The sequence below is a fragment of the Acomys russatus genome, chromosome 18 (genome assembly GCF_903995435.1).
Source record: "Acomys russatus chromosome 18, mAcoRus1.1, whole genome shotgun sequence".
Classification (NCBI taxonomy): domain Eukaryota; kingdom Metazoa; phylum Chordata; class Mammalia; order Rodentia; family Muridae; genus Acomys; species Acomys russatus.
The window spans coordinates 515194-541574 of record NC_067154.1 but is presented as its reverse complement, the minus strand read 5'-3'; the positions used below and the strand labels follow the sequence as shown (position 1 = coordinate 541574).

The 26381-nt window shown below is 46.5% G+C and overlaps 1 protein-coding gene across 2 annotated transcripts in view; it reads left to right on the top strand.

Annotated features, from left to right (window-relative positions):
- The first annotated feature begins 771 nt into the window (after positions 1-771).
- Cryl1 (crystallin lambda 1) overlaps positions 772-26381 on the top strand; it is a 106104-nt gene continuing 80494 nt past the window's right edge. For both annotated transcript variants that reach the window (XM_051160617.1, XM_051160616.1), the window contains exons 1-2: positions 772-890; positions 10304-10411. In XM_051160617.1, the coding sequence (XP_051016574.1) occupies positions 850-890; positions 10304-10411 (149 nt within the window). In that variant the 5' untranslated portion in view covers positions 772-849. The remainder of the gene's footprint in view (positions 891-10303; positions 10412-26381) is intronic.

The window sequence follows — 26381 nt, the reverse complement described above, 5'->3', positions numbered from 1 at the left end:
GATTGTGATGTGTGGACACAAAACTTGTGCCACGCAGCGTGTGTCCTCTCGTTCTCTGTCTGCTCTCAACTATAAGAGGCAGGAGACATCCCCCCACCTCAACAGGGTCTTTCTATCTCTAAATGTAGCCCGGGGTGGGCTGAAATTCCTGGTTCAGCCTCCCAGGTTCTGGGAGAGCCAGGTGCATGTCACCACTCCCTGCTTGGCTCCCCCCCCCCCCCCCAAACACACGTGGCACTAGAAGCTTCTGGAAACAGGAAGTAAGACACATAGTGGCTGTGACACACTACAAGGAATTCAAATGAGTCCTTCCTTCCGTTCCTCAGAGTGACATATCCGGGAGAGTTTTCCTTAGTAGCTGTCGCTAAGAACCCGGGCCTCAGCTCACACGAGTGAAGCCAGGGGACAGGTATTTCCAGGTCTGGTGTTCAGTAGAATGTAAACAGGTCCTTAAAGTGCCAAACTGGCGCTAATGTCGTTAAAGGAACACTTTCTTGAAAGTGCCTCTGGGGTAAAGCTTTGGATCAAATTGGCACTATCCTCTCCTAGGGACTATCCTCTCCTCTCCTTTCGGTTAGAAACCGAAAAGTCAAAATTGCTCAGCTCAGATGTGTTTAGTCTTCCCGGTTTCCATCCACGTTCCCACGGTTCCACTTTCCCTGCGCACACGCCGCGGGCCCCGCCTCTCCTGAGCCTTGGCCCCGCCCTAGATCTTGGCAGCCAATGGGAGAGGCCTCACGAGGCTCGGGCGTGCCCACCCTGGCTCCAGGCCCTTTGCTGGAGCCCCGCAGGGTCTGCTCTGCTGGTTCCCTCCGCTAGCTCAGCTGTGCGGCCAGGGCCGGATCTGCCATGGCGTCTCCTGCAACGGGCGGGGTGGTGATCGTAGGCAGGTAAAGGTCTCAGTGGTGCCGCCGTGCTGCAATGGCTGGCGCCCTAGCAGCGTCCGGAACGCCGGGCCTCGCGCGGGCGGCTGTGAGTGTCTTGGGTGGGCATCCGACTGTACCTCGCTCCTCCAGGCGCTTCGCACTGGCGCCCGGGAGCTAGGCTGGCAGGAGACACGGTGTGGTGGCCTTGGCTTGGCGGAACCGTGAAGAAAGCTTATGTGTGCCTTAAGTCTGTCAGGGTCACCCGGAGGTTTCCACCTTTGTCAGCGCAAGCTGGACCGCTCAGTGGTGCAGGGCTACTAGAGGAGCCTGGCATCAGGTACTAACCGAATACTAGCCATGCTCCTGCGAAAACTATGTTCTAATGCTTTTGAGACGGGGTTGGGACTGGGGTGTCTCATGTAGCTCAGGCTGGCCCCCAAAGGTAGCTGAGGCTGTCCTCGAACTCCTGATTCTCCTGCTTCTACCTCCCAGTTACTGGGATTGCGGGTGTGCGCCAACAGCGGCCTTATTAAGAATGCAGACTAGAGATCTACCCAGGATGACTGTAACTGATGGAGATGCGTTCGTTCCAATGAGCCACTAGGCTAGGCTGTTGAGCTCTGGAGGCAGAACCCTTGTCAGTCAAGACACCCATATGTGCGTCTCAAGGTGAGAGGCTGAGTCACTTTAAAGCCCAAATTCATTCTCACTGATTTCTGTTGTCTTCACTTTTCCTGTGTGTGTGTGTGTGTGTGTGTGTGTGTGTGTGTGTGTGTGTTTCCAACAAGGAGGAGGCGTTTATGTGTACTTTTCATTGGCTGGCTGTCTAAACGTCCATCAACATGCAGCTACACATAGTAACTCACATTGGTGGCTGTTGGAGCCTCGTGTTCCTGTTTATACTTTTGACCACCTGTTGCCCTGCCTGCAGACCAATCCCAAGTTCAGGGTTTTTTCCTTTAGAACCCTTCGGAGGACGGTGTCAGAATGCCATTCTCTCTCTCACAGAACTATGGAAGTAACTGTACCTTTGTCCTTTCCGGTGGATGCCTGTGGTTGAATGGTCAAGAAATATCAAAAAGTGCACTTTGCCCCTGTGGTTAACTGTGCTGCCTCGCCTTCTGCGAGAGCCACAGGTGCCAAGGGATAGGTTTTTTTTTTTGTTTGTTTGTTTTTTTCCAGATCTCTGTCAGGAGTGAAGTAGTTCTCTGCTGGCACCTAGCAGATGTTAAGTGGAATTTTGACTCGATTCTGCTTTGTCTGGTGGTTCACAGTCTCCCAGGGAGGAGGTACTCAGCCGTCAGTTATTTCTGAGCTCATGGACAGGGAGCTAGAAGGGGCAGGGGCATCTTAAGGACCACAGGATGGCCTGGGGCCATTGACTTTTAATATGAACGTTCTGGTTTTGCTTACTCGCCCTCTCCTCCCCCTCCCCTCCTTCTCCCCCTTCCCCTCCCCTCTTCCTCCCCTCCTCTCCCCCTTCCCTTCCCCTCCCCCCTCGTCTTATCTGCCTATCCAGCTATCGGTCAATCATCTACTTATCTATATTACATCTACTACCTATTTTCTACCACCTATATAATCTTTATTAACTTTATTTCTGTTTTCTCTCTCACTCACCATCTCTGGCTTTCAGGGCCCCACAGGTGATTCAAGGGACCGTTCGTTTAACAGACGGTACCCAGAGTGTAAATCAATTCCCTAAAGCCTGGACGTAGAGCTTGGCAAGGCTGGCACCTGCACACCTGCAATCCTAGGGGGGCGGAAACGGGAGGATCTCAAGTCCCAGGCCAACCTGGGCAAGAGTCTCAAACAAAAACAAAAAGAACTACGAAACAGACCTGGCTGGGGTTCACTGTGGGTTTTTTGTTTGTTTGTTTGTTTGTTTTGTTCTTTGAAATAAGTTAGACAAGTTTAAAAAATATTTATGGTTGTGTGTGTCAGTGTGTGTGTGTGTGTGTGTGTGTGTGTGTGTTACAGTGTGAGTAAAGGTCAGGAGACAGTTTTGTGGAGTTGATTTTCTCTATACCTTTATGTGGGGTCTGGGGATCAAAGTCAGATTAGGTTGCTAGGTTTGCCCCTACAAGTACCTTTACACCCCAGCCCTCTCCCTGAGTCTCCCTCCCTTCCTCCCTCCCTCTCGATCTGGGTCTCCCACTCTCCCTCTCTCCATTCCTCTTTGCAGTGCTGGGGTTTGAATTCAGGGCCCTGCAAATGCTGGGCATGTTCCTTATTGAGTTGGACCTGTAAAAGGAGCTTTTATTCTCCTGGCTCAGTTGTTGTCTCGGAGGCTCACTGCCTCCTTCTGCTAGCCTAGGCCTAGTCCTAGTTCTGGTTTTTCAGCCTCTGAAACTTACTGCTTAATAAGCTCACTCTTTCTTGTTCTCACTGAGCCCTAGGCTGGCTGGTTCAACTCAGCTGTTATGGTTCAAACTCCTCTCCCAGCTGACTTAATTCAATCTGGCTTCTCTCTCGGCCTGGAATTGCTTTTCTTGGCCTCTAACTCCAGCAATCTGCTCTAACCTCCTGGCTCCTTCTCATTCTCTGGCTCGTTCTGTCTTCACCTGTGTCTAAATTGTTCTCTCATTCAACCTCTCTGTAAAACTCTCTTGGTAAAACTGCCTCCTCTCTCCTCATTATCCATGTTGCTTCCTAAGTAGCTTCCCTTCCCTCTCTGTTCTCATGAGAGTTATCCTATTCTGTCACATCTTTCTCTGATTTCATCTTTTTTTGTGCCACTCAATTAGACATCACTTTCAAACATGGGTGCTTCCTTCTACAAACGAACTTCACCTTCATTGTGTGGCATTAAAAGCATGTACCACCACACCTGGACCTACGCTTTTCTTTACCTGAAACTTGCTCTATACCAGGCTGGCCTTGAACTCAGATCTGCTAGCCTCTGTCTCCTGGATTAAAGACTCAGAAGCCTTCAATTGTCAATAGGTCCTCAGCTAAGGATGGGGGCTCTTAAGCAACACTTTTTTAACATAAATTTTTTTTTTCTGAGACAGATATTTTCTTCTAACTTCTGCCCCTACGTACTTCCTGAAAGGTGTCTCTGTTAGTTTTTCCACAGAGAGCCAACCATAAGTATAAGTGCTTGTTGCCTCTGAGTCTGCAACAGCGCTAATGTGCCCTTCCTAGGACACAGTAATGCCTCACGTAAATCAAGAGGTTAGGGGCAGCTTTACTTCAGCTTTTCCTCATAAAGAGGTAGCTGGAGAAAGACAGATCACTTTAAAAGTAGAGACAGTCAGGCTTGGTGATGTGTATAATCCTACCACCCAGGGGGCTGAGGCAGAAGGATTGCTGCAAGTTTGAGGTCACCCATGGCTACATAACAAGATAAGCCTTGAAAAAGAATAAATGGATAAATGAATAAATAAATGGATTTATTCAAAGCTGGCTCCTTGCTGTCTTAACATTCTTCTTAAGAAACCTTTGAGTAAAAGGAGTATTATCTCTAGGCAAGCAAGCTTCACAGTAAATGTTGTTAACTGTTGTGGAATTCCTGGCTCATAGCTGGTGAGAGATTTAAGCCAGATTTTTGGATGAGGAGCCCATTCCCTTCCCATACCTCTCTAATTTTCCTCATCTTTATGCCTCACTTAATATGGTCTAAATGCCACGTAAAGAGTTAGTTATTGTTTAGGGAGTAATGACCAGGAAAAGTCAGCATGTTCAGGACAGATGCAAGTTCTCCCAGTGTCTCACCTTTGGAGAGGCATCTGTCCAACCTTGCTGTCCAACCTGGTAGCCACTGTGACATGTGGACCTTGAGTACCTGAACTGTGTGTGTTCAGTTCTGCTCATCAATTGCACCTTAACATTTACTTGACTGTAATATAAATTTTAATAGTTACATGCAGCTAAAGTCTATCATATTGATCAGTACACATCTGGAGCTCTAAGAGTTTGATTAACAATCTGTATATATTCAATATAACACAACTTATATTATAGAAGATTTTGATTTTGCAGAACTTGGAGTCAAACCTGGCACAGTTGAGACACTGGCAAATACGTGCTCACCTGCCCTTCAGTTCCAGAGAGACTGGTTGTTCTACCCAGAGGCTCTTTTTGCCTTGTTCCTCCCCATCAGGCTCGTCTTGACACCAGACCCCTAAGACTTCCCCTACCTTGAATCACGTCCCTATTTATGCAGCTAAACCCAATGACTGAGTGTCAGTCCAAATCTGAACCTGATTAATGGCTTTTGAACACAGATGATGCTGTCTTTTCCTTGGGTTGTCATCCGTCTGTCTGTCTGTCTATTATCTATCTATATATCTATTATCTATATATCCATCATCTATATACCTATTTTCTATCTATCTATCTATCACTATTATCTATTTGTCTATCATCTTTATATGTATCTATTATCTATCCATCATTTATATATCTATCATCTATCCATCTGTCATCTATATATTTTATCATCTATGTATCTATCCTATCTATCTATCTATCTATCTATCTATCTATCTATCTACCCATCCATCCATATATCTAGAGCAGCTCACAGTACAGGGTATGTACGGAGGTCAGAGAACAATTTTCAGTAGTCAGTTCTTTTCCTGCCACCTTGTGGGATCTAGGTTTGAACTTGGGTGGGCAGGCATGTATGCAACCACTTATACTTGCTGAGCCATCTGGCCAGCCCTGCACTTCTCCGTTAGAGATGGAATATCCTACTGGATATGTAAGCAGGTCAGCCAAGGCTTCATAGTGAGACCCTATCTCAAAAAACAAAAACAAAAAAAAAAAAAAAAAAACCCAAAAAACCCCCAAAAAAAAAAAACAAAACAAACAAACAAAAAACCCAAAACAAAAGAAAGAAAGAAAGAAAGAAAGAAAGAAAGAAAAAGTTGGACTGTCCCAAAGCCTAAACCTTTGACTTCTATATCCACCTTCATTTTTGTGGTGATCTCACCAGTCTCATTCTTAGAGATGTCCATACAGCAATGCTCATATTGGCACCTCAGGTCAGGCCTCGACTCTGAACTCAGTTCCTATCCAGTTGTGTGCTAGACCAGCCTCTTTACTGTCTGCTTCCCACTTAAAAATATCCTGCACTGAACTGACTGCTTCCTAATGTCTTCATCAGTAGAGTTGATGGCATCTCACTCTTCCTTGTTCTTGGAACATAACTTGGCATCATCCATGGTTCCACTCCCCACTCCATCATACGGACCACCAGCAAGTATTTTTGAAGGTATGCAGCGCACCAGCAAGTATTTTTGAAGGTATGCAGCGATAGCCCAGCTTACCGCTACTTATCCCCCTCCACATCCTGTAACAGCTTCTGTACTCCTTACTCCCATGTTTGCCCAAGTACAGACATTTCTTGGCTTGTGATGGGACCATATTGTTGAATCCATCCTAAGGTGAACAACCATCCATCTGCACATCCCAGTTTAGTGTCACAGCACACTGTGGAATGTTTAGTTTCCTTAGTGATCCTGAGATCAGGGCTGACTGGGAGCTGCAGTTTGTTGATGCCCAGCCTCTTGAGGTGTGTGTGTGTGTGTGTGTGTGTGTGTGTGTGTGTGTGTGTGTGTGTGTGTGTGTTTTGCAGGGTATTGCTGTATAGCCCAGAATAGCTTTAAACTCAAAATCCTTTTGACAGCCCCTTGCGTGCTGGCATGCACTACCATGCCCAGCTCTAGACAGCTCTTTTTTTCAACTTTTAAAACCAGTCTGTTCATGTCTGTAATCTTAAACCTTTCATTAGCTCCCCATCACATCCCGATTAAAAGCCTAAATCCTACCCTGGCCCCTGAGGTGCTATGTAAGGAGCTCTCCTGTGCCCTCCACTCTCTGACCTCCTCCTCTGCCACTCTTTCCCAACACCTCCGTGCCAGTGGTGCCGCCATGTCCACCAGGACCTGCAAACACACTCCAGGTCTGCCAGACACCTTCAGGTTTGGTCCCTTACCACCTCCTCCAACTCCCCAGTGAGATAGTTCCTGGTTGTGCTTTCAGATTTCTTCTCTGCCTCCCAGTCGAGACCACTTCCTACTCAAGGTCCTTCTTCCTGCTACCTTGTCTTTCCCAGCACTTCCGTTCGTTGGCTGTCTTCCGCCCACTGTAAGCGCAGGAGCTGGAGTGCGGCCAGGCATACAGCCGGCACTCTGTATCTCCATGCTCCTGTGTCAACCCCAGAGGAAGCACCCCTGACCTTTATTTAGAGTTTGTCACTAGCGTATGTCAGCTTTCCCCCCCCTTCTATTGTCAACAACCAACACTTATTAAGCTCTACAATGTGCCAAGATTACAAAGGTTCCCAGAGCACGGAGTTCATCCTGTCAAACAAGCACAAAACAAAGTCGTACCATGGATCAGCACCATTTCCTCCACTTCCCTGCACAAAACTAACTGAAATTTTATCTGCTTGCTGAGCTAAGTACCAGAAAGATCTGGTTGCCAGCTGGTGAACCTCCCAGTGCTTGGGATTAAGGTGGAGCAAGGTCTTGCTTGGACATTTCCTTTGCTCCTAGGCACTGTCAGCCACACCTATGCCTGCCTGCACATGGAAGATGGTCCAACAATGGAGTCTGCCTAGAATTGGTCCCGAGGAAGACTGTCTTGACATTTCTGTGTCCTTGGATTCCATATCTGCAGATTTAACCAAATATGGATTGAAAGTAATTGACAAAAAAGTGCCTGATTTCATGTGTGCCAACTTTTTCCTGTTAGTACCCTCGAAATCAGTCATTCTCAACGTATGAAGGTCTTGACCTCTTTGGTCTAAGACCATCAGAACACACAGATATTTACATTACAATTTATAACTATATGATTATGAAGTAGCAACAAAATCACTTTATGGTTGGGGCCACTATAGCAGGAGGAAGGGTATTAAAAGGCCACAGCATTAGGAAGGCTGAGACCCACTGCTCTGAGCAATGTAGTTGTCTATTGACAGTCAGGTACAATGGCGTTTTCATTGGTTTACTTGTGTAGGTCATTTATAGGCAACCAAGGTGGGATCGACAGATGTGGAAGGATGGGTGTAGGTTCTGTGTCAGTGCTGTGCCATTTTATGTAAGGAACTCGGCCACCTACTGGGACAGGGACAGGAAGGCCCTGGAGCTAACCCCTCACTGAATCAGAGGCCACTTCGTTTGTTCTCTCAATGCCTCTAGATTGTGACAGTTTCTTCGACTTTCCTTGTTCTTGGTGACCTTGACAATTTTGAAGTATACCAGGCAAGAGGCTGAATTCTGCTTATTCTCCTAATACTTTGCTCCTGATTAGACTGAGGATATGGGCGGTGGAGGTGGGGGTGGATGGGGCAGGGCTCAGAGGTCAAGGGCCATTCTCATCACAGCACATCAAGGGAGTGAACAGTCAGCGTGAGTCACCATGATTGATAGTGACCTTGAACACCTGACCGAGGTCGTGTTTACCAGGCTTTTCTGTGGAGCTGAGTTTCTCCCTGTGTCCTTCCTTTCTCTACTTTTGAGAGTGGCTCTGCATAAGCTACATTTAGGGGTAGACGGAGGGTATACTAGTCAGAGTTGGGGTGTGATAGAATGAATATATATGAATATATTAATGAATACATATGTATATGTATATATAATTTATTAGAGTGGCTTATGGGCTGTGGTCTAGACAGTCCAACTATGTCTGTCTCCCAGTGGAACATCTAAAGAGTAATGGCCATCAGTCAAAGAGCAAATGCTTCTTCTTCTGTGTCCTTTATATAGGCTCCCAGCAGAAGATGTGGCCCGGGTTAAAGGCGAGTCTTCCCACTTCAAATGATTCAGTTAAGCCCATCACAGGTGTTCTCAGCTGCTTGGGTTTTAGTTATTTCAGATGTAGTCAGGTTGACAACCAAGGGTGGCATAGCCGCATAGATTCTTGGAATTCTCCTACAAGGATACTTCTTTTTATTTATTAATTTCTATATAATGAAAACTGGATTTCATTGCCTTGGCCCCTGAGCACTACTCTCTTAATGGTTTTATGTGTCCCTTTGACATGCTGGGCTGGGCTGGGTGGGCATCTACTTTAGCACTTCCTGGCTTTCTGGTGCTTCGGAGAGCTCCAGGGTCATCTCTTATCTTGCTTTCTCAGTCCCAGAGCTATTCATTTCTCCAAGGTGTCCAGCTTCCTTCGATGGAAGAATGGGATTAAAAGCCGTTTTGGACCCTGGATGTGTTCTGGACTCTTTTTTTGGGGGGGGGGGCGGTACATACCTTGCTATGTAGCTCATGCTGGCCCTGAACTCACGGCTTTCTTGTCTCAGCCCCCTGGCTCTGGGATAACAGGTATGTTCTATGTATGCCATGCCCTCTGATGTGTTGTTTTATAACTTCATTTTTAGCCCTGTGGAAACAGTGACCTTTTGCCCTTTTGTTTTTCAGTAAGTCTGGAAAAGTAAGTGCAATGCAGACCCCTGCTCAGGTCATAGCTTAGCTGGTAGTGTGGGAGAGGCTGTGGCTCTGCTGCTCTTCAGCACTGTAGAGACTGGGGTGGTGGCACACACGCCTAGAATCCCAGCACTCCAGAGGTGGCTGCAGAGGAATCAGGCCAAGGTTCTTCTCAGCTCTCCGGCCAGCCTGGGCTATTACAGGAGACCTTGTCTGAAAGCAAGAAAAATGAAAGTTGGATCTTGGGGGTTTCTCTTCTTAAGGACGCTCACAGCCATGCTCTCTGGCGTGCCTTTCTTTGTTAGTGATTCCCTTTTTCTTAACCTGAATGCTTGGAATCTATATTAAAAATATCTTTTGATAGAAGCTCCAGCTCACCTTTATAAAAACCAAACCAAACCAAACCAAACCAAACCAAACCAAACCAAACCGAAGCCAAAGACTAAGGACTCTTGAGTCAGATCTCTTGCCTTTGTGTCCTAGTCACAGCACACGCAGCCTGCCTGCAATCAACCCTTTGATATTTCCGTTTCCTCGAGTGTAAGAAAAAAGCTGATGGCATCTGCTATCTGGGGCTATTGTAACAATTAACAGAGGGGAGCCCTGAAAAGCCGCTAGTGGTGTCTGGCACCCGGTCCATGCGCGGGTGTGATGATAGTGCCAGTTGTTATCTGGGCATTGAGGGTGGGTGGGGACAATGCAGTTGTCCCTCAGTGTTCATGAGGGAAGGCTTCTAAGGTATCAGGTAGATGCTCAAGTCTCCTATGTAAATAAAAGGGGCAGCATTTGCAGAGAGGTGACGCACGTCTTCTGTTTAAATCCTTGGGAGATTTCTTGTTCCACGCAATCCAACATAAGAGCTGTGTAAACAAACAGGTGTCATGCTGTACCATTTAGAGAAATTGACCAGGAAAGCCTAGGTGTGCAGTACAGATGATGAGCCATTGTATAATTTTTTTATAGTTGTTTCAGATGAGACGTGAAAAGTGATTGGATCAATAAATGATTTTAATCTCCCCCTTCTCCTCCCACCCCCCCCTTCCTCCCCAGCGGACTCATCGGTCGGAGCTGGGCTATGCTCTTTGCCAGTGGAGGCTTCAAGGTGAAACTCTATGACATTGAGCAGAAGCAGATAGCGAGCGCCCTGGAGAACATCAGGTAAGCCTGGCTCGCACATCTGCAGGTACCCAGCCGGCCCTGCTCCTATCTGCCCGTCTCCCTCGGCAGGTGCTCCAGGCTGTGACTGTCTTTAATTGCCCATCTTCACAGCGCAGCTCTTGTACTAACTCTGAGATGATAAAGGCCAAGTTCAAGGTTCACTGGAACAGAACATGAATCCAGACCAGTAAACGGGCATCTATTGTGAAGAGAGCCTTTGCATTTGCCGGGAGAGGGAGCAGTGGGAGAGCCACCTATGAATGTTAGCCTTTGATCCCTCGCCAGCAGTTATACACATGTCCACCAGGGTGACAGTGACACTGGCAGCCCTAGCTTTAAGCTTTTAGAGAAGTTTTACACTCAGCAAAATCGAGAGGAAGGTCTAGCGATTCCTTATGTACCTCAAACATCCCCCAAATCCAACACTTACCACCTTCACCATCCCTCTCCCACTGGTAATTTGTTATACTAGATGAAACCACCTTGGTACGTCACTGTCACCCAGAGCTCTTGCTTGACATGAAGGTTCTCTCCTGGCCTTGTGTGTTCTGTCTGTGGGCTGCCCTCATGTGTTCCCACTGTAATGGGAGTGTGCGGAATAGTTCTTTTGCCTGAAATGCTTTGTGCCTTGCCTTTTCCTACACCCCCTCCCCCTAGTCCCCAGCAACCGCTGATAATTGTTGTTATCTCCGTAATTTGTTTTGTTTTCTTTGGTGTTTCAAGAATGTTACGTAGTGGAGTCAGGTGGTTTGCAGCTCTTCCCAACTGGCATCTTTCATTTAGCAAGTGTGCATTGAAGCTCCCTTCATGTCTTAACAGCCCACACTGAATAATAGTCCAATGCCTGGACTGTTCATTCGCTTTCTGAAGAGTGACTTGAAGAATGAGTATATATTCATTCTTGGAAGCAAGTTTTGGAAATTATGAATAAAGATGCTCTAAATATTCATATGCAGATTAGCATGGGCATGTTTCAACTCCTTTAAATAAATACTGAAGATCATGACCTCCTGAATTAAATGGCAAAAATATATTCAGTTTTATAAAAAGCCACCACACTAACTTCCAAAGTGGCTGTACTGTTGTGCACGCTCACCAGCAGTAAGTCGGAGTTCCTGTATCCCTGCCAACATTAGGTGCGGCCAACTTGCTACCCAAGTCCCTTGTAGCAATGTGGCATAGCATCTACATTGTGCATGCTCGTGCCCTGCGACCTTTCCTTCTCCAGATGGCGCAGGATTCCCAGTGCAATGCAAGTAGTCGTGCTGCGTTGCTTAGGGACAACGACAAGAAAACAGTCTGGGTGTTAATGAGTCACAGTGTGTGTCTAATGGTATCATCTTGTTTGTGATCGGCTGATGGTGTGTGACATTGGCCAACTTCCCATGTGATTTTTTTTTTTTTTTTTTGCCATCCGCACATTCCATTCTTTTCTTCCTTGCTAAGGATTGAACCTTGTATGTGTAAGCATGTACTCTGTTGTTAAGTAGATACAATCTCTTTCCTTCTTTCCATTAAAAACATGTTTTTTGGTTAATGAGTGAACCTTAAAGCTTTTCAAAGCACTCAGAGAAAGAATAGGAAGATTAGCAAGATGAGACTTGATAGGCTGCGACCATATGGTGAGGGAGGAGGTCCCCTTCTGTCACAGACCTAGGGGATGGGAATAGGGTGAAAGAGGGAAGGAGGGAGGAACAGGAGGAGACAAACAAGGGGATAAAAATTGAGAAGTAATATGAATAAATTAATTTTAAAAAAATTTTAAAAAGAAAAAAAAAGCTTTTCATTTGTGACTCCCTGGCACATGATAATTATTCTGAGCATGAGTTGTGCTCAGAATCCCATGTAAAGCTTTTGAAGGAAACTCTTCAGAAATTCTGGTCCACCACAATTATGGGAGTGGAAGTCTTCCGAGAATATTTAAATACATTAGTAAAAGCACATTGGGGATCCCTCACCAGACCCTGCAGACACCAAGTCCCTTGTAGCAATGTGGCATAGCATCTACATTGCGCATGCTCGGGCCCTGTGACCTTCTCCAGATGGCGCAGGATTCCCAGCGCCAACAGTCTGCGTGTTCCATACGATGAAAAACGCTTTTCTGACTAGTAGTTGGCTGATCCTGAGGATGCAGAGCCTGCAGACGGGAGGAAGGGCAATACTTGGTCAGAGTTGCCTTTTGTTACGTAAGAGCTTTGCAGACCTTGCTTTGGAAATGGCAGCTGGTAAAAGCGCCTGTTACGGTAGGGTTTAGGGTCAAATCCTGCCTCAGCAGCCCAGCAAGCGATGCTCGGTGATGCAGACATGGTTACAGACACAAGGTATAGTGAAAAGCAGAGAAAAAGATTTATTCAGTGTGGTCACACAGGGAACAGGAACAAATAAAGAGTCTAGGGACCCCCAAGTCTATCTTTGCGGGATCCTAACACAAGACTTAGGTTTGAACAGAGGGAAAGTGTTAGGCATAACTGAGCAGTCCTGGCCAAGGTGTGGCCAATGCTGAGTCCTTTTTGTCTAACTTCTGGTCCTGCAAGGAGCCTGATGAGCAAGCAGAATCATGAAGCCCCTTCTGGGAACCAAGTTCTTCCCTGGGCTGGTCCCAGGGCTTCGGTCCTTATCTTCCCTCGGTGTGAGGCGCCCACGGAAAGTTCAATTCTTAGAGAGCCAGTGTCTCAGTGGTCTGACCGCTGAGGGGAGGGTTTTCAGTAATCCTCATTTTTTTTTTCAGTGTCACACGAGCTCTGTTAGCCACTATGGATGACATTTCTTGTCTCAGAGCCTGAAATATAATAGGTTCTAGGTGTAGTTACCCACTGCAGGTTAAGTAAGACGTGATGCTCAGCCTCTTAGATCCTCAAAAGAGAGAACTCTCCTGGTGGTATTCCTTTTCTTTCTTTTTTTTTTTTTTTGTTCTGTTAATATTTTTCACAGACCCCCTTCCACAGTCATCTGTCCCCTACCTCGGCCCCCCTTGTGATTTGGTTTACTGCCCACATTCTGATTCTTTGTTTTTTTTGAAATAGGCTCTCATGTAGCCCAGGCTGACCTTGAATTTTATGTGTAGCCATAAATGGTCTTGAACTTCTGGTTTTCCAGCCCCTAACCCTCAGATGCTGGGGTCATAAGAGTGTGTCACCTGACCTGGCTTTATTTGGATTTTTCTGGAAAAAAAAAAAAAGTACAGCAGGGTCTTAGGAACGGTTCCTGGTGAGCTGACTAGGTTGTCAAGAACACCCGTGTTCAGAGAGGCCCTCTCAGACAACAGACAGCCACATGCAGTGCTAACTCCAGGCACCACCCGACCCTTCTTCTGGCCTCTTCAAGGGCCAGCACTCACAACTCTCTCTCTCTCTCTCTCTCTCTCTCTCTCTCTCTTTAGGTAGTCTTAGAAAAATCCTATGTGTGTTAGATTGGCCCCAGAGCACTGCCACTGAATAACATGCCCCCGCTGTATTTTCAGAGATGGTATCTGTTTATGTGTCTCAGACTGGTTTTAAACTTGCTATGTAGCCCAGGCTATGCTGGAATTTACAACCTTCTTGCCACTTCCTACAAAGTCCTGGATTACAGGTGTATATCGCCACTCTTGGTAACTAGTTTTAAACAGAAGAAACAGTGCACATTGATTTTGAAGGTGTGAAAACAAATTATAAAAGGAGAAATTAACTTTTTAAAAAAATCTTAGGACATTAGAGGCGAGGCATAGCAGTTTATGTCTGTAATCCCAGAACTTGGAATCTGAGGCAGGAGATTAATATAGATTCCATGTTACTCTGGGTCACAGAATGAGAGAGACTCTGGTGGTGCACGCCTGTAATCCCAACACTCAGGGAGGCAGAGGCAGGTGGATAGAACTCTGTTAGTTCAAGGCCAGCCTGGTCTACAAAGGGAGTCCAGGGCAGCCAAGGCTAACACAGAGAAACCCTGTCTTTCAGAGAGAGAGAGAGACGGGGGCGGGGGTGGTTAGGGAAGTTATTATAACTCACACCATGTGACAAGAGATTTGGTACAAGGGAAAAATGTCATCCAAGAGTTATGTTTTCCTAGCCCGTGGGGCAGTGAGAAACTTGTTCCTGGGTGTGGCGGGGAGAGGCCTTGCCCATGTGTCCCCGCTTTGTCTTTGTTTTGCTCCGAGCTCTGCAGGTGTTGGTTCTCAAAGCCCACCAGAACTACAGGAACACTTTATGAGGACAAACTGAAACCCAGTAAGCAAAGTGTCAACGGTGCCTACAGATCCGAGCGCGTTATTTCTGTTGTAGTACAAGAAGAGCCGCACAAACCACAGACACCAATCTCAGTGAGATATTGGTGGTTTTTTGAATGCCACAACCCAAGACTGACCAAGGTCAGGACCACAGCCTGGGTTCAGGGACCAGACTGTGACGCAGATCTGTGTCTAAGGCTGGATTTTTTTCCCCCCTGAAAAACCATAACCAGGTAACAACCAGGTAACCAGATAAAGGAAGTGGGGGAGCAGGAGTAACATACATCATTTTGACTAGCTAAACATAATTCATTTTGTTCCAAGTGTATCATATCTAGGTAGCTGGACAGATCATTTTAAGCTGCCTGGCTAGGATATATATAGGCTTGGGGACTTTTCAGTTCCCCATTGTTCCAAAAGAAAGGAACATAGCACAATGTTGTGGTCCTAACTCTAACAGAACATACATTTGTCTTTAACTCAAGTGAACATGCATTTATCATCTACCTATTAATCTAAGCAGCAAGTATTGAACTATTGAATTATATTCTGCACTCAGGTAGGTAGGGCCTGAAAACCTGAATTCTATTTCACCTTTATAATCAAAATAGAGACTTGGGGGCAAAATGGCTTCTGATATAATAAAGGCAGCAGCAGATAATAGTGGAGGAGCTACAGTTATGCTAAGAACTAAAGTAAAGTGGGTCTCAGTGGATGGGCTATAGAGTTTAGGCAGGTTAAGCAGGTTGCAACAGTTTCTTAGGACTTGCAGCTTGTTGCATTTCTGCGAGCCCTCCAGAGACCAGCACACCCTGGTGCAGGCCATGGGGTCATCATTTGACTGTCCCCCCCACCAGGTGAGGCTTAAGTCCTGGTCTGTGATCACTGTCTTTGGGTGACATCTCTGTTTGTCACCCGCCTTTCTGTACTCTGTGGGTCATATTTCTTTGCAAAAGTCTCAGCTTTTTATACAGTTGAGGAGTTAATAAACCACTGGAGGCGATCTTTGAAACAAGGCCACTGCCCTCTCCTCTGGCTCCTAGAAAGCTGACGTTTCAAACTCATGGCCTGCAGGTGACCTGGTCTCTTGTTTTTACCTCACCAACCTTCTGCCCCAGCCTAAACTTCATCTTAAACTCTGTTTCCACATGGAATCCACTGGATTTGTCTGTTTTTCTGCTTGGCAACTTACTTTTAGTTTCCCCACACACCTTAGGCCGTAACAGCTGGAATAGTGGGTGAGGTGTAGTGGTGCATGCCTGTAACCTCAGCACCTGGGAGGTGGAGGCAGGAGGATCAGCAGTTTGAAGTTATGAGACATAGTCACAAAACAAGATAAAACATCATCATCATCATCATCATCATCATCATCATCGATGACAACAACAACAACAACAACAACAACAACAACAACAACAACAGAAAACCAGTCCCTGGAACAGTGAACCACAAAATGGCCACAGCATAAACTACTCTCCTGTTTCCTGACATCCCCCATACCATTTTTTGTTGTTTTGCAGTACCAAGGATTGAACCCGGGGACTCACGTGTGTGAGGTAAACAGCCCTGTGCTGGCCCCTTTGCAATGTGCTTTTTGTTTTGTTCTGAGGCAGAGTCTCACTGTGTCCAGGTTGGCCTCAGCCCTGTGATTGCCCATGTGTATCAACCCCACAGAGGGTGACTTCCTGCTCCGACCTTGGACTCGGACCTGGCCATGCAGACTGGCCAGTGGGACATTGTTACCTGTGACTCAGCAGCAGCCTGGAAGGCACCAATGACATCAAGACCGCTGTCACTTGTGGTTGGGAAACTTTCCTCCACAGTTGCTCACTGTGACTTCCTGCCACTCCCTGGCACCAGCAGCCACCAAACAGCGTGGTCTGACAGCTGCCATGTTAGAGAGCCCTGCTAAGTGGGTGTGGGTAGTCCGGCCCTGAGGACATGAGAGCAGGAGAGCTGGCCCTCCCCCTTGGCCACTGTAGTATTGGGTGAACTAGCCAAGGCAGGGCTGGAGAGCTCGAGGGCTGACCAACTCAGGGCTGGCCTTGACTTGGTCCATCCCCAAATCTACCTCAACTGTGATCTGTGGGAGCCTGTGAAAGGGCCGGGCCTGCAGATCCAAAGCTGCAGGACCTCTGTGACCACAGCAACAACAGGATAACCAAGAGGAGTCCTGGTTAGGAGCCAGCATTGATGGTGTCTCAGGAGCTAGATGCCTTGAACCAGACTCATGACTCACTGTAGTGAACATTTGTAAAGATGTGTGGACAGAGGGGGTACACTGTGGGGCACACTGTGACACACTACAGCTCATCTGATGGGATGTTTCCTAATGCTTTGTTTTGTTTTATCAATTTGTTCACTTTTTATTTTGTTTTGTGGGGGAGAGGCTTCGAGGGAAGAGGGCAAAATATGAAGGCATGGGAGAGATGAGTGGGGTTGGGGTGCATGATGTGAAACTCACAATCAGTAAAAAGTTAAAACAAAACCCTGACCGGGCATGGTGGTGCACGCCTTTAATCCCAGCACTCGGGAGGCAGAGGCAGGTGGGTCGATGTGAGTTCGAGGCCAGCCTGGTCTACAAAGTGAGTCCAGGACAGCCAAGGCTGCACAGAGAAACCCTGTTATGAAAAACCAAACCAAACCAAACCAAACCAAACCAAAACAAAACAAAACAAAAGACTTGCCATGATGGGGCTGGGAACTGGTTTGCCTGCATCCTGCCTTGTACCTTAGCTGGGTTTTTGCAGTTAGCAACCACCACTGACTTCAGGACTAGGGGACTGGTGGCTTTGTGCTGCCAGAGGAGGCTTCCCTGCCCTCATCCCTGTCATCCAGGACCATTCTGGAAACAAATGGTGTTGTCCAGGACATAGCCCCACCCCTTTATTCCACAGTGTCTACTGTTGCGTTCAGTCTGCAGCATGTTTACACCACATGCTTGCAAAGCCTAAAGTGCCACTCGCCAGTTCGGGGAAGCAGGTAGCGACAGAGGAGTGCTGAGGCTGCTGGCGAGTTGGCAGTTCGAGCATACTGAATGTGAATGTTTGGGAAGGAGAAATTTGAATGTAGATTTTGTAGGTAAAAATCCCAAGGAGTCAGAGAAAATATCATATGGAAGAAAAAAGTTACTGTATTTGTATAGGTTGACTACACATAGAAAACAATAAAATATATTATCAGAATAAATATAGTATATAAAGTATATATAATATATGTATTGGGATAGGGTTTCTCTTGTCGCCTTGGCTGTCTTACAACTCGCTCTGTAGACCAGGCTGGCCTCAAATTTATAGAAGTCCGTCTGCCTCTGCCTCTCGAGTGTTGGGATTAAAGGCGTGCGTCACTATATGTTTTTCTTTTTCTTTTTTTTTCTTTTCTCTTTTTCATTTTTTGAGTGCTGGGATTAAAGGCATGTGCCACCATGCCCGGCTTACTGTAAATTTTTCAGGAAGTGTAAATATAGGATATCATAGACGCATTCATGAAGGGATGCTATGTCTAATTTTACTGATGAGTAGTAAATAAAATATAAATAAGTGGAGAGGCAGCTGCAGCCTAGCCCAGAAGGACGAGCAGGGCGCGGGTCGAGGAGTGACCTAAGCCTGGTAGTTTACGGTTCAGTCTCAGGTTGTGGATTCAGCTGGGCTGTTCCACCCTCGTTGCCCGGGTGTTCACAGATTCTGCTGTTACTTGGCTGTCAACATGACTGTTCAAATAATTGCTTCATTTCCCTTATTTGTTTTTCTCCCCAAACAGAAACAGCCTTAGGTGATCTGATTTGTAAAACCACAGGTGAGGACTTGACGTCTGAAAAGCTGGGGAGGCATCAGGATTCTGTGGCTGGCTCTTGACTGTGGGATGGCTGCAGGAGACTGTCCCTAAGCATCCCGAGGGCAGGGTTTCCTGTCAACACCGTTTACTTGGATACAGACGTGCCAGCCGGAGGGTAGGGCTAAAGATGTGGGCTGGGCGTGCTGCTGCGAACCTATAGTCCCAGCACTTGGAAGGCAGAGGAAGGTGCATCTCTGAGTTGGAGCTTAGCCTGGTCTACATAACAAGTACAGGACAGCCAGGGCTACATAGAAAGATAGTGTCTCAAAAAAAAAAAAAAAAAGAAAAGAAAGAAAAAAAAAATGATGATGTGGGATCAGAGAGATGCTGGCCCCACAACGTGACAGCCTGCCTTTGAATCCTAGCACCCATACAACAAGCGCCAAGAACGTGGTCTTGCCCATGTCTGCTTCCTTAGCGCCATGGAGGTATAGAGTTTGCCTGCCTACCTGACAAGTGTGAGCTTTAGACGCAGCCTGAAAGAAATTAAGGCAGCAGAAGAGAAGGGCACTTGCCACCCTCTCTGGCTCCCACATGTCTGTTTGTACATTCACACATCTGCATGTGTGCACACAACCTGCATGTATGCACACGCAAGAATTAGGTAATCTGTTTTTAAGAATAAATTTCAAAGGGAATGATATGACGCTTGCCGCAGTATTTTGATTCACGTTGCTGTAACAAAACGTTAGAGACTGCCTACGTTATAAAGAGCAGAGAGAGACTCGCCGCCTCGCAACATTCGAGCTGCAGACCCACTGCCAGGCAGCTCTGTTCAATTCTGGCTCTGGAAAGGGCCTTCTGCTGAATCACAAATGGCATCACACAGTGGGAAGACTTGGGAGTAGGAGAGGGTGTGTGCCACTCCCCAGGGAGGGGCGGGCGGGCTTGTTCTTTTTGTAAGACAAACTAGCCCGTTCCTGTGAAAGCTACTCATATACATGACCTCACCTTCTATAGCTCCCACCAGCTTTCGTTACTATTAAAGCTTCCGGCACGTGAACCTCGGGGCCCACATCCAAACTGTCACAGACTCTCTGTGTGCCCGGCTGACAAGCAGACACATGTGGTACCGCTTTCACGAGTGACCTGGCACAAGATGCTACACTGTATATTTTGGCAAAAGTGATCATCTTAACACTTGAGCAGACCTCTCCTGTTTCCCTGGCCTCCAAGTCCCAATGTTGCCTACCTCTAAGGAGAGAGCTCAAGAGAGGGAGAGGAGAGTCGCTTGTCAGACTCATGGACTTCCGTGGGCAGCTGGAGGCTCTTCCGTCTTTTTGCAGCACGTTCAAGCTCAGATGCCTCATGGAGATGGTTTCAGGTTCTCAAGGTTGGCTGGCTGGATAGAAGGTGTGGGCTGCTTGGTGGATGGCCCCGGGGCAAACTGCACATAGTCTTGGAAGCACTCGAAGTTTTAGAAAGCGCTGTGCTGACAGGGGAAGGTTGGTGTGCCTCTTGTGTTTAATTTTCAAGGGCTTGTCATGCCCACATTTGTTTCTATTGTCAATGAAATAGGACTCCAGTTTTCCATTGTCCTCACCTACTTAGACAGGTTCTTTTTGTTTCTTTGAGGAGAAGCATCACTGTGTAGCTTTGGGTGTCCTGGGACTTGCTACATAAGGTCAGGCTGGCCTGGAGCTCACAGAAATCTGCCTGCCTCTGCCTTCTAAGTGCTAGGATTAAAGGCAGGAGTCATTAGACTCAGCCCCCCACTAGTTGTTGATTTTTAAAATTTATTTATTTTTATTTCATATGCATTGGTGTTTTACTTGTGTGTATGTCGTATTTGTCGGTGTGAGTATCAAATTCCTTGGAACTGGGGTTACAGACAGTTGTAAGCCACATGTGGGTGCTGGGAATTGAACCTGAGTCCTCTAGAAGTGCAGCCAGTGCTCTTAACCATCTCTCCAACCTGATAGTTGCTGATTTTTTGCTTGGTTTTTGTTTTTCGAGATAGACTTTCTCTGTGTAGACTTGACTGTCCTGGACTTGCTTTGTAGTCCAGGTTGGCCTTGAACTCACAGCGATCTGCCTGCCTCTGCCTCCCTGAGTACTTGGATTATAGGTGTGAGCCACTGTACCTGGCTTACTTGCTGATTTTTAAATAAAACATCTAAAATAGAAATTGGGGCCCGTTGAAGTGGCTTTAGTGCATAAAGGTGCTACCAAGTCTGACCACCTGAGTTTGATTCCCAGGACTGTCATGATGGAAGGAGAGAACAGATTTCTGCAAGCTGTCTTCTGACCTCCATGTACCCTGCATGTGCTTTGGCCCATACATGCCCACACATGCACATACAAACCCCCCTAATTCTACCTTACAGTGATAGCTGTTTACATAACTTTTCCCCTTCTGAATTTTCGGGCTTTGAGACAGATCCTGAACTAATCCTACTTCCACCTTTCAAGTGCAGGGCCTACAGCACAGGGGCTTGGCTTAGTATTTTTCTTCTGTTTCATGGTGTTAGCCTGACATCTAGTGGTCAAATGCATGTATTGCAGTCATTACTAGCACAGTACACTAAGGGTGGAAGTCAGCACACTAAAGAGATACCCGCTTACTTTGTTTCCTGTGGCACCACGCTCGCTCAATAACTAAGTTATGAAACCCGTGTAGGTGCACACGAAATGATGAGTGCCTAAGGAAGATACGGTATGTGCGCGCACACAGTGGAGTATTATACAGCCATAAAGAGGAAGGAAGTAGTGTCATTGAATTAAGTAAAATGAGCCCGACATAGAAAGGCAGACAGATACCTGCGTTCTCTCATAAATGGAAGCTGAAGCAATGTCAATCTCAATGTAGGTTGGTGATTGCTAGAGGTTGTGAAGTGGGCGTTGGGTGGGAAAGGTTGGACTTCACCACTGAACATGTGTGTATTTGCAGTATTAGAATGAGCCTCATATTCATAGTTAATATGCATCAATAAAAATAAGTATAGAATTCCGGTGGTGGTCACGTTTTCAGATGACTATATATACATCCTCTACAAAGCACAAGGCAAACATTATTCCAAGATATTCAACAAGCAAAGAACTAATTCAAAGGAAGGGAATCACTGGCAAGTGGCCGGGTTTGAGGAGTTGTAAACCTAGAGAGGACGTTCCGAAACCTCCAGACTTCTCATAGTACTCTCCCAGGAGTGGGGTGAGGTACGGCCACCCATTTCCTGATTCTGTGTCTACCTACAGCCTATCCAGGGAGGAAGGGCCTTGCAGGTGAGGCATGTCTGTACATTCATCATCCTGAGTCTGATCTCTGATCTTCCAGGGCTGCGGCGTGTTCCCGTGTTCTGCTCCATAGAGGCATCACGTAGAGGAATGCAGAGGGGTTTGCCTCTACTTCTTGTCTTTCTTTTTCCTTTTCTCCTTCCTTTCTTAATCTTTCTTTCTGTCTTCACATAGGGTTTTTCTGTGTAGCCTTCGCTGTCCTGAATTTTGCTTTGTAGACCAGGCTGCCTCTGCCTCCCCAGCGCTGGGACTAAAGGCATGCGCCACCACCACCTGCCTCCATTTCTTACCTGACAGGATTTAATGCTTTTGGAAGGAAGGCTGTACGTTTGCTAGAGTTGATGAAACGATTTGAAGACACGTGACACGCCTCCAGAAGCTTGAAGGTGATGCTTTTGAGCAGATATGGTCCTCACGTCTAATTCCTTACAGGATAAAATGAATGGGCTTGGGCACCGGAAGACGCCATGTGCAGCTGGGGCGGTATAGCTCCTGCTGAGCACGCAGGAGACCCTGGGTGCTGTTCTCAGCACTGTAAGATAAGCCAACAAGCTAAGATGCTGTCAGTTCACTAGAAGACGGTGGTGTGAGGTGGGGGGTGACTCGGGGAGAGTTTTCTGTTGTGTTCACTTAAGAAAAGCAAACAACAGGATTGATGAGCAATTGCAGTTGCTTCTGGGTACTGGGCAGTTGGATGTTAATTATTCTTTTGACTTTTTCACTTCTTCAGTTATAAGACAGGGTCTCACTATGTAGTCTTGGCTGTCTGTCTTGGAATTCACTATGTAGGCTAGGCTGGTCTTGAACTCACAGAGATCCGCCTGCCTCCTAAGTGCTGGGATTAAGGGCGTGTGCCACTAACCTGGTCTATTTCTTGAATTTCGAAAAAAAAATCATAGAAAAAGTGACAGTCACGTTTATTAAATTATTAAAAGTTTATTAAATTATTAAATCTCTTGCCTATTCATTCAATAATGTAAGATTCTTACTTTAAAATTTTTTTATTATTACTTATTTTTAGTCAGGGTCTCTTGCATCCCAGGCTGGCCTCAAACTTACTGTGTAGTTGAGAATGAACTTGACCTTCTGACCCTCCTGCCTCCCTCCCTGTGTACTGAGAGTCACAGGTGTGCCCATTACATCTTGTTCATGTTGTGCGGGGATTGAACCTGGGGCCTTGTGCAAGCTGGGTGAGCGCTGTAGCGCTGAGCTACACATCAGCTCAATATGGCAGATGCTTTCAACTGAGCAAAGCGAGTCCCTGTTTGGTAGCACTACACAGTATGAACACTTTTGTTCTGGTTGTTATTTCTGGGTTATGTACTGTTTTTTCCCAGCTTTGTGGAGTCCTTAGAGATTGCTGCAGATCAAATTTGCACAAATAATTGTATTGCTAACTCAAAACTGAGCAATTCAGATGCGCCGTACACCCCGTCAGCCAGGAGGCCCTTCTAATCTCCAGGCAAAACAGGCTGCGGGCTCTTTGAGGTGACCGAGAACAGAGGTGTTCTGATCTCCTCTATCTGGAAGGACTGATTGTAAGACTGTGTGAGGGGGTGGGGGTGGGGCGACAGGAAGAAATCCCTGCAGGTGTGTTGCCCAGGCAGCAATGGGGCATCATTCAGGGGACACCTGAGCTGCACTGTCAGATGGCTGCTCCAGTAACACACAGCAGCTCTTAGCTGAGCAGGTCTTTCCCCAACGTCCACTGTTGTGTGACTCTGTGCTGCTCCTGTCCTGACTGTGTCCAATTGGGTGGGTTTCATTGCAGACTGCTTAGCTGCTGTTCGGCACAGGGTCCCTTGGGATGGTCAGCCCGTAAGATCTGTCTTTGGGTCAGTTCCCAACTTATCCCTGACCATGGATACTCATGGGACCCAATATGGCGTGTCTGTCGGTGACTGTTATGGGTTGAACATGAAGTGACCTCCATAGGCTCATGGTTTGAAAACTTGGGACCCAGCTTGTGGCACCAATTTGGGAAGTTTAGGAAAGTCTAGGAAGCAAGGCTTAGCTGGAGGAGGGAGGGAGGTTACTTGGGGGTGTGTTCCTCTGGGCATGCGTACTTACAGTTTACATATACATATACGGAAACACATAGACTTTTACAGACAGATACACAAACACGTACACACACTGTCTTAGGCTTTCTATTGCTGTGAAGACGCACTGTGGCCACAGCGGCTCTTATAAAGGAAAGCATTTCATTGGGGGGCTGGCTTACCGTTCAGGGGCTTAGTCCATTATCATCATGGCAGGATGCATGGCGACACACAGGCAGACACGGTGCTGGAGAAGGAGCTGAGAGTTCTACATCTTGATCTGCAGGCAGCAGAAAGAGACTGTGAGCCACACTGGGCCAAGCTTGAGCATAGGAGACCTTTAGCACTCTCCCATAGTGCCACACTTCCTCCACAGGGCCATACCTAACTTTAACAAGGCCACAGCTCCGAATAGTACCACCCCCTATGACCAAGCATGCAAATAAAAGTGTATGGGGGCCATTCCTAGCAAACATCACGCACACAAGCACATACACATATGCAGGTTACTTTGCCAGCAGAGTAGTGATCTGCAGGAGGCAAGAAGGCAGTTCAGCTCAATATGACTAAGTATCCAGTGTTGGGTCAAACTTCGGGAGTCTGACGCCAGTGATTATTTTCGGTATATTTAGGTACAGCACAATTTGGTGAAAATTTTCCTGGTGATAGTTAATTCAATCTTGTGCGCTCAATAAAGTACAAAGTCAGCTAAATAAAGGTCAGTTGTGACTACAGAGACACTCTGTGCAAAGAATACATTACTCCTTTCATAAAGACGGGTTCTATAGACTGACCGGGAAAAACAAGTTTATGAGAATGGAGCTGAGTCCTGCACATATGCACATGGGGTCATGACCTCAGTTCTCTCTTTGTTAAAATTGCAGGTTTCCCTCTCCTCAAATGCCAAATGGATGCAGTATCTAGGAATACTGGACTTTAAAGTAAAACTTTGCAGGTCTGATTTTGGAAATATTACTAAATGAGTGCCCTGAAATCCTTTCTAGTCCAAAATACATAAGACTCTCAGGCACATATATATTCTAGAGGATTTGAAAATAATGCACTGTTAATGGCAGCGGCACTGGCTGTTTGTTTTTGTTTTTTGTTTTGTTTTGTTTTGTCAACTTGGTACATATTTGGAAGAGGAACCTCAACCGAGAAAATGCTTTCAACAGATTACCTTCAGGCAAGCCTGTGGGGAATTTTTCTAATTAATGGTTGATGTGGAAGGTCCTGGGTGCTGTGAGAAAGCGGGCTGAGTAAACCGGAAGAGCATGCCAGGAAGGGGAGTCCTTCCATGGCTTCTTCAGTTCTTGCCCCCAGGTTCCTGCCCCGAGTTCCTGCCATGACTTCCTTTGATGGCAGTATGTGACATGTGATGCGGAAGTGTAAGCAAAATAAGCCCTTCCCCCCACCAAGTTGTCCCCCCTTTTAAATCATCATAGCAATGGAAACCTAAGACAGCAATGCGCACCCTTCACCCCCCCCCAATACTTATCAGCTACGTATGTTCCTTCTCTCTTTCTGTGGTGCTGGAGATGGAACCCAGCACCTTGCAAGTGCTATGCACTGCAGCTCCGTTTGCCCTGCTTGAAACTGGATTGCTACTGTTTAGGTTTTTTTTGAGTTCCTTATGTATTCTGGATGGCACTCCTTCAGATGCTGCCCCTTTCTGTAGGTTGTTTCTTGGTTCTGTTGATGCTTTCCCCTGTTGACACTTTTAGTTTGATGTAGTCCTTTTTGCCTGTTTTATTTGTTTAATTTATATTTGTACTTTTGTTTTCCTGCTTTGGGGGTCCTATACAATCATTTGTATTGAATTCTTGAATTTTTATTCAAGAGAGAATTTTTTTTTCTCAAGTCCATGTAGTTTAAGTGTTTCAGTTCTTAAGTTCAGGGTGTCCAAGGCTGGCCTTGAAATCCCTGAGCAGCTGAGGATGACCCAGTACTTCTGACTTTGATTCAGTTTCCCCAGCGTGGAGAGTTTCCTCCTGTGGATGCTGTCCCCAGCAGTGATGACTGACAGCTCTGTTGCTTTTGTCAAGCCTCTGGCTGTAGCTGTGCATCCCCCGCAGGGATCTCTGACCCTGCATCTGTTCTGTCAGCACCACGATGCCTTGGTCACCATGAGGCATAGGATGTTATGCTTGGGCGCTCTGATGCCTCCAGGCTTGTGTTCTTGTTCAAGATTGCTTTGTCTCTTTAGGGTGTGTTGGGTATCTTACAGATTTTAGGGCTTTGGGAAGAGTGTGGAGAAAAAGGAGAGCTTGAATTCATTTTGTGAACCTGTATTGCCATTATGCAGGGCAGTACAGAGCAGGTCTGCCAAGAAAGCTCAGAGCTGAGTGAATGTCACCTAAAACCTGCCATGCCAAGATTCTCCTTTAGGGTTCACCAGTGCTGGATGCATGGTCTCAGAGGCTATTTAAGCTTAGTAAAGACTGGCTCAGGGCCCAGTAAGATGCTGTGCAGTTGAAAACACTTGCCCCACAAGCCTTACAATCTGAGTTCAATCCCTGGAACGCACACAAAGGAGGGAGGAGACAGCCATTTCCACAATGACCTCCACATAAATGCTGTGGTATGCACCCACTAATAGTAAGAAATAAAATAAATTTAAAATGAAAGACTAGTTTAGTTAGTGGTTAACAGCGCA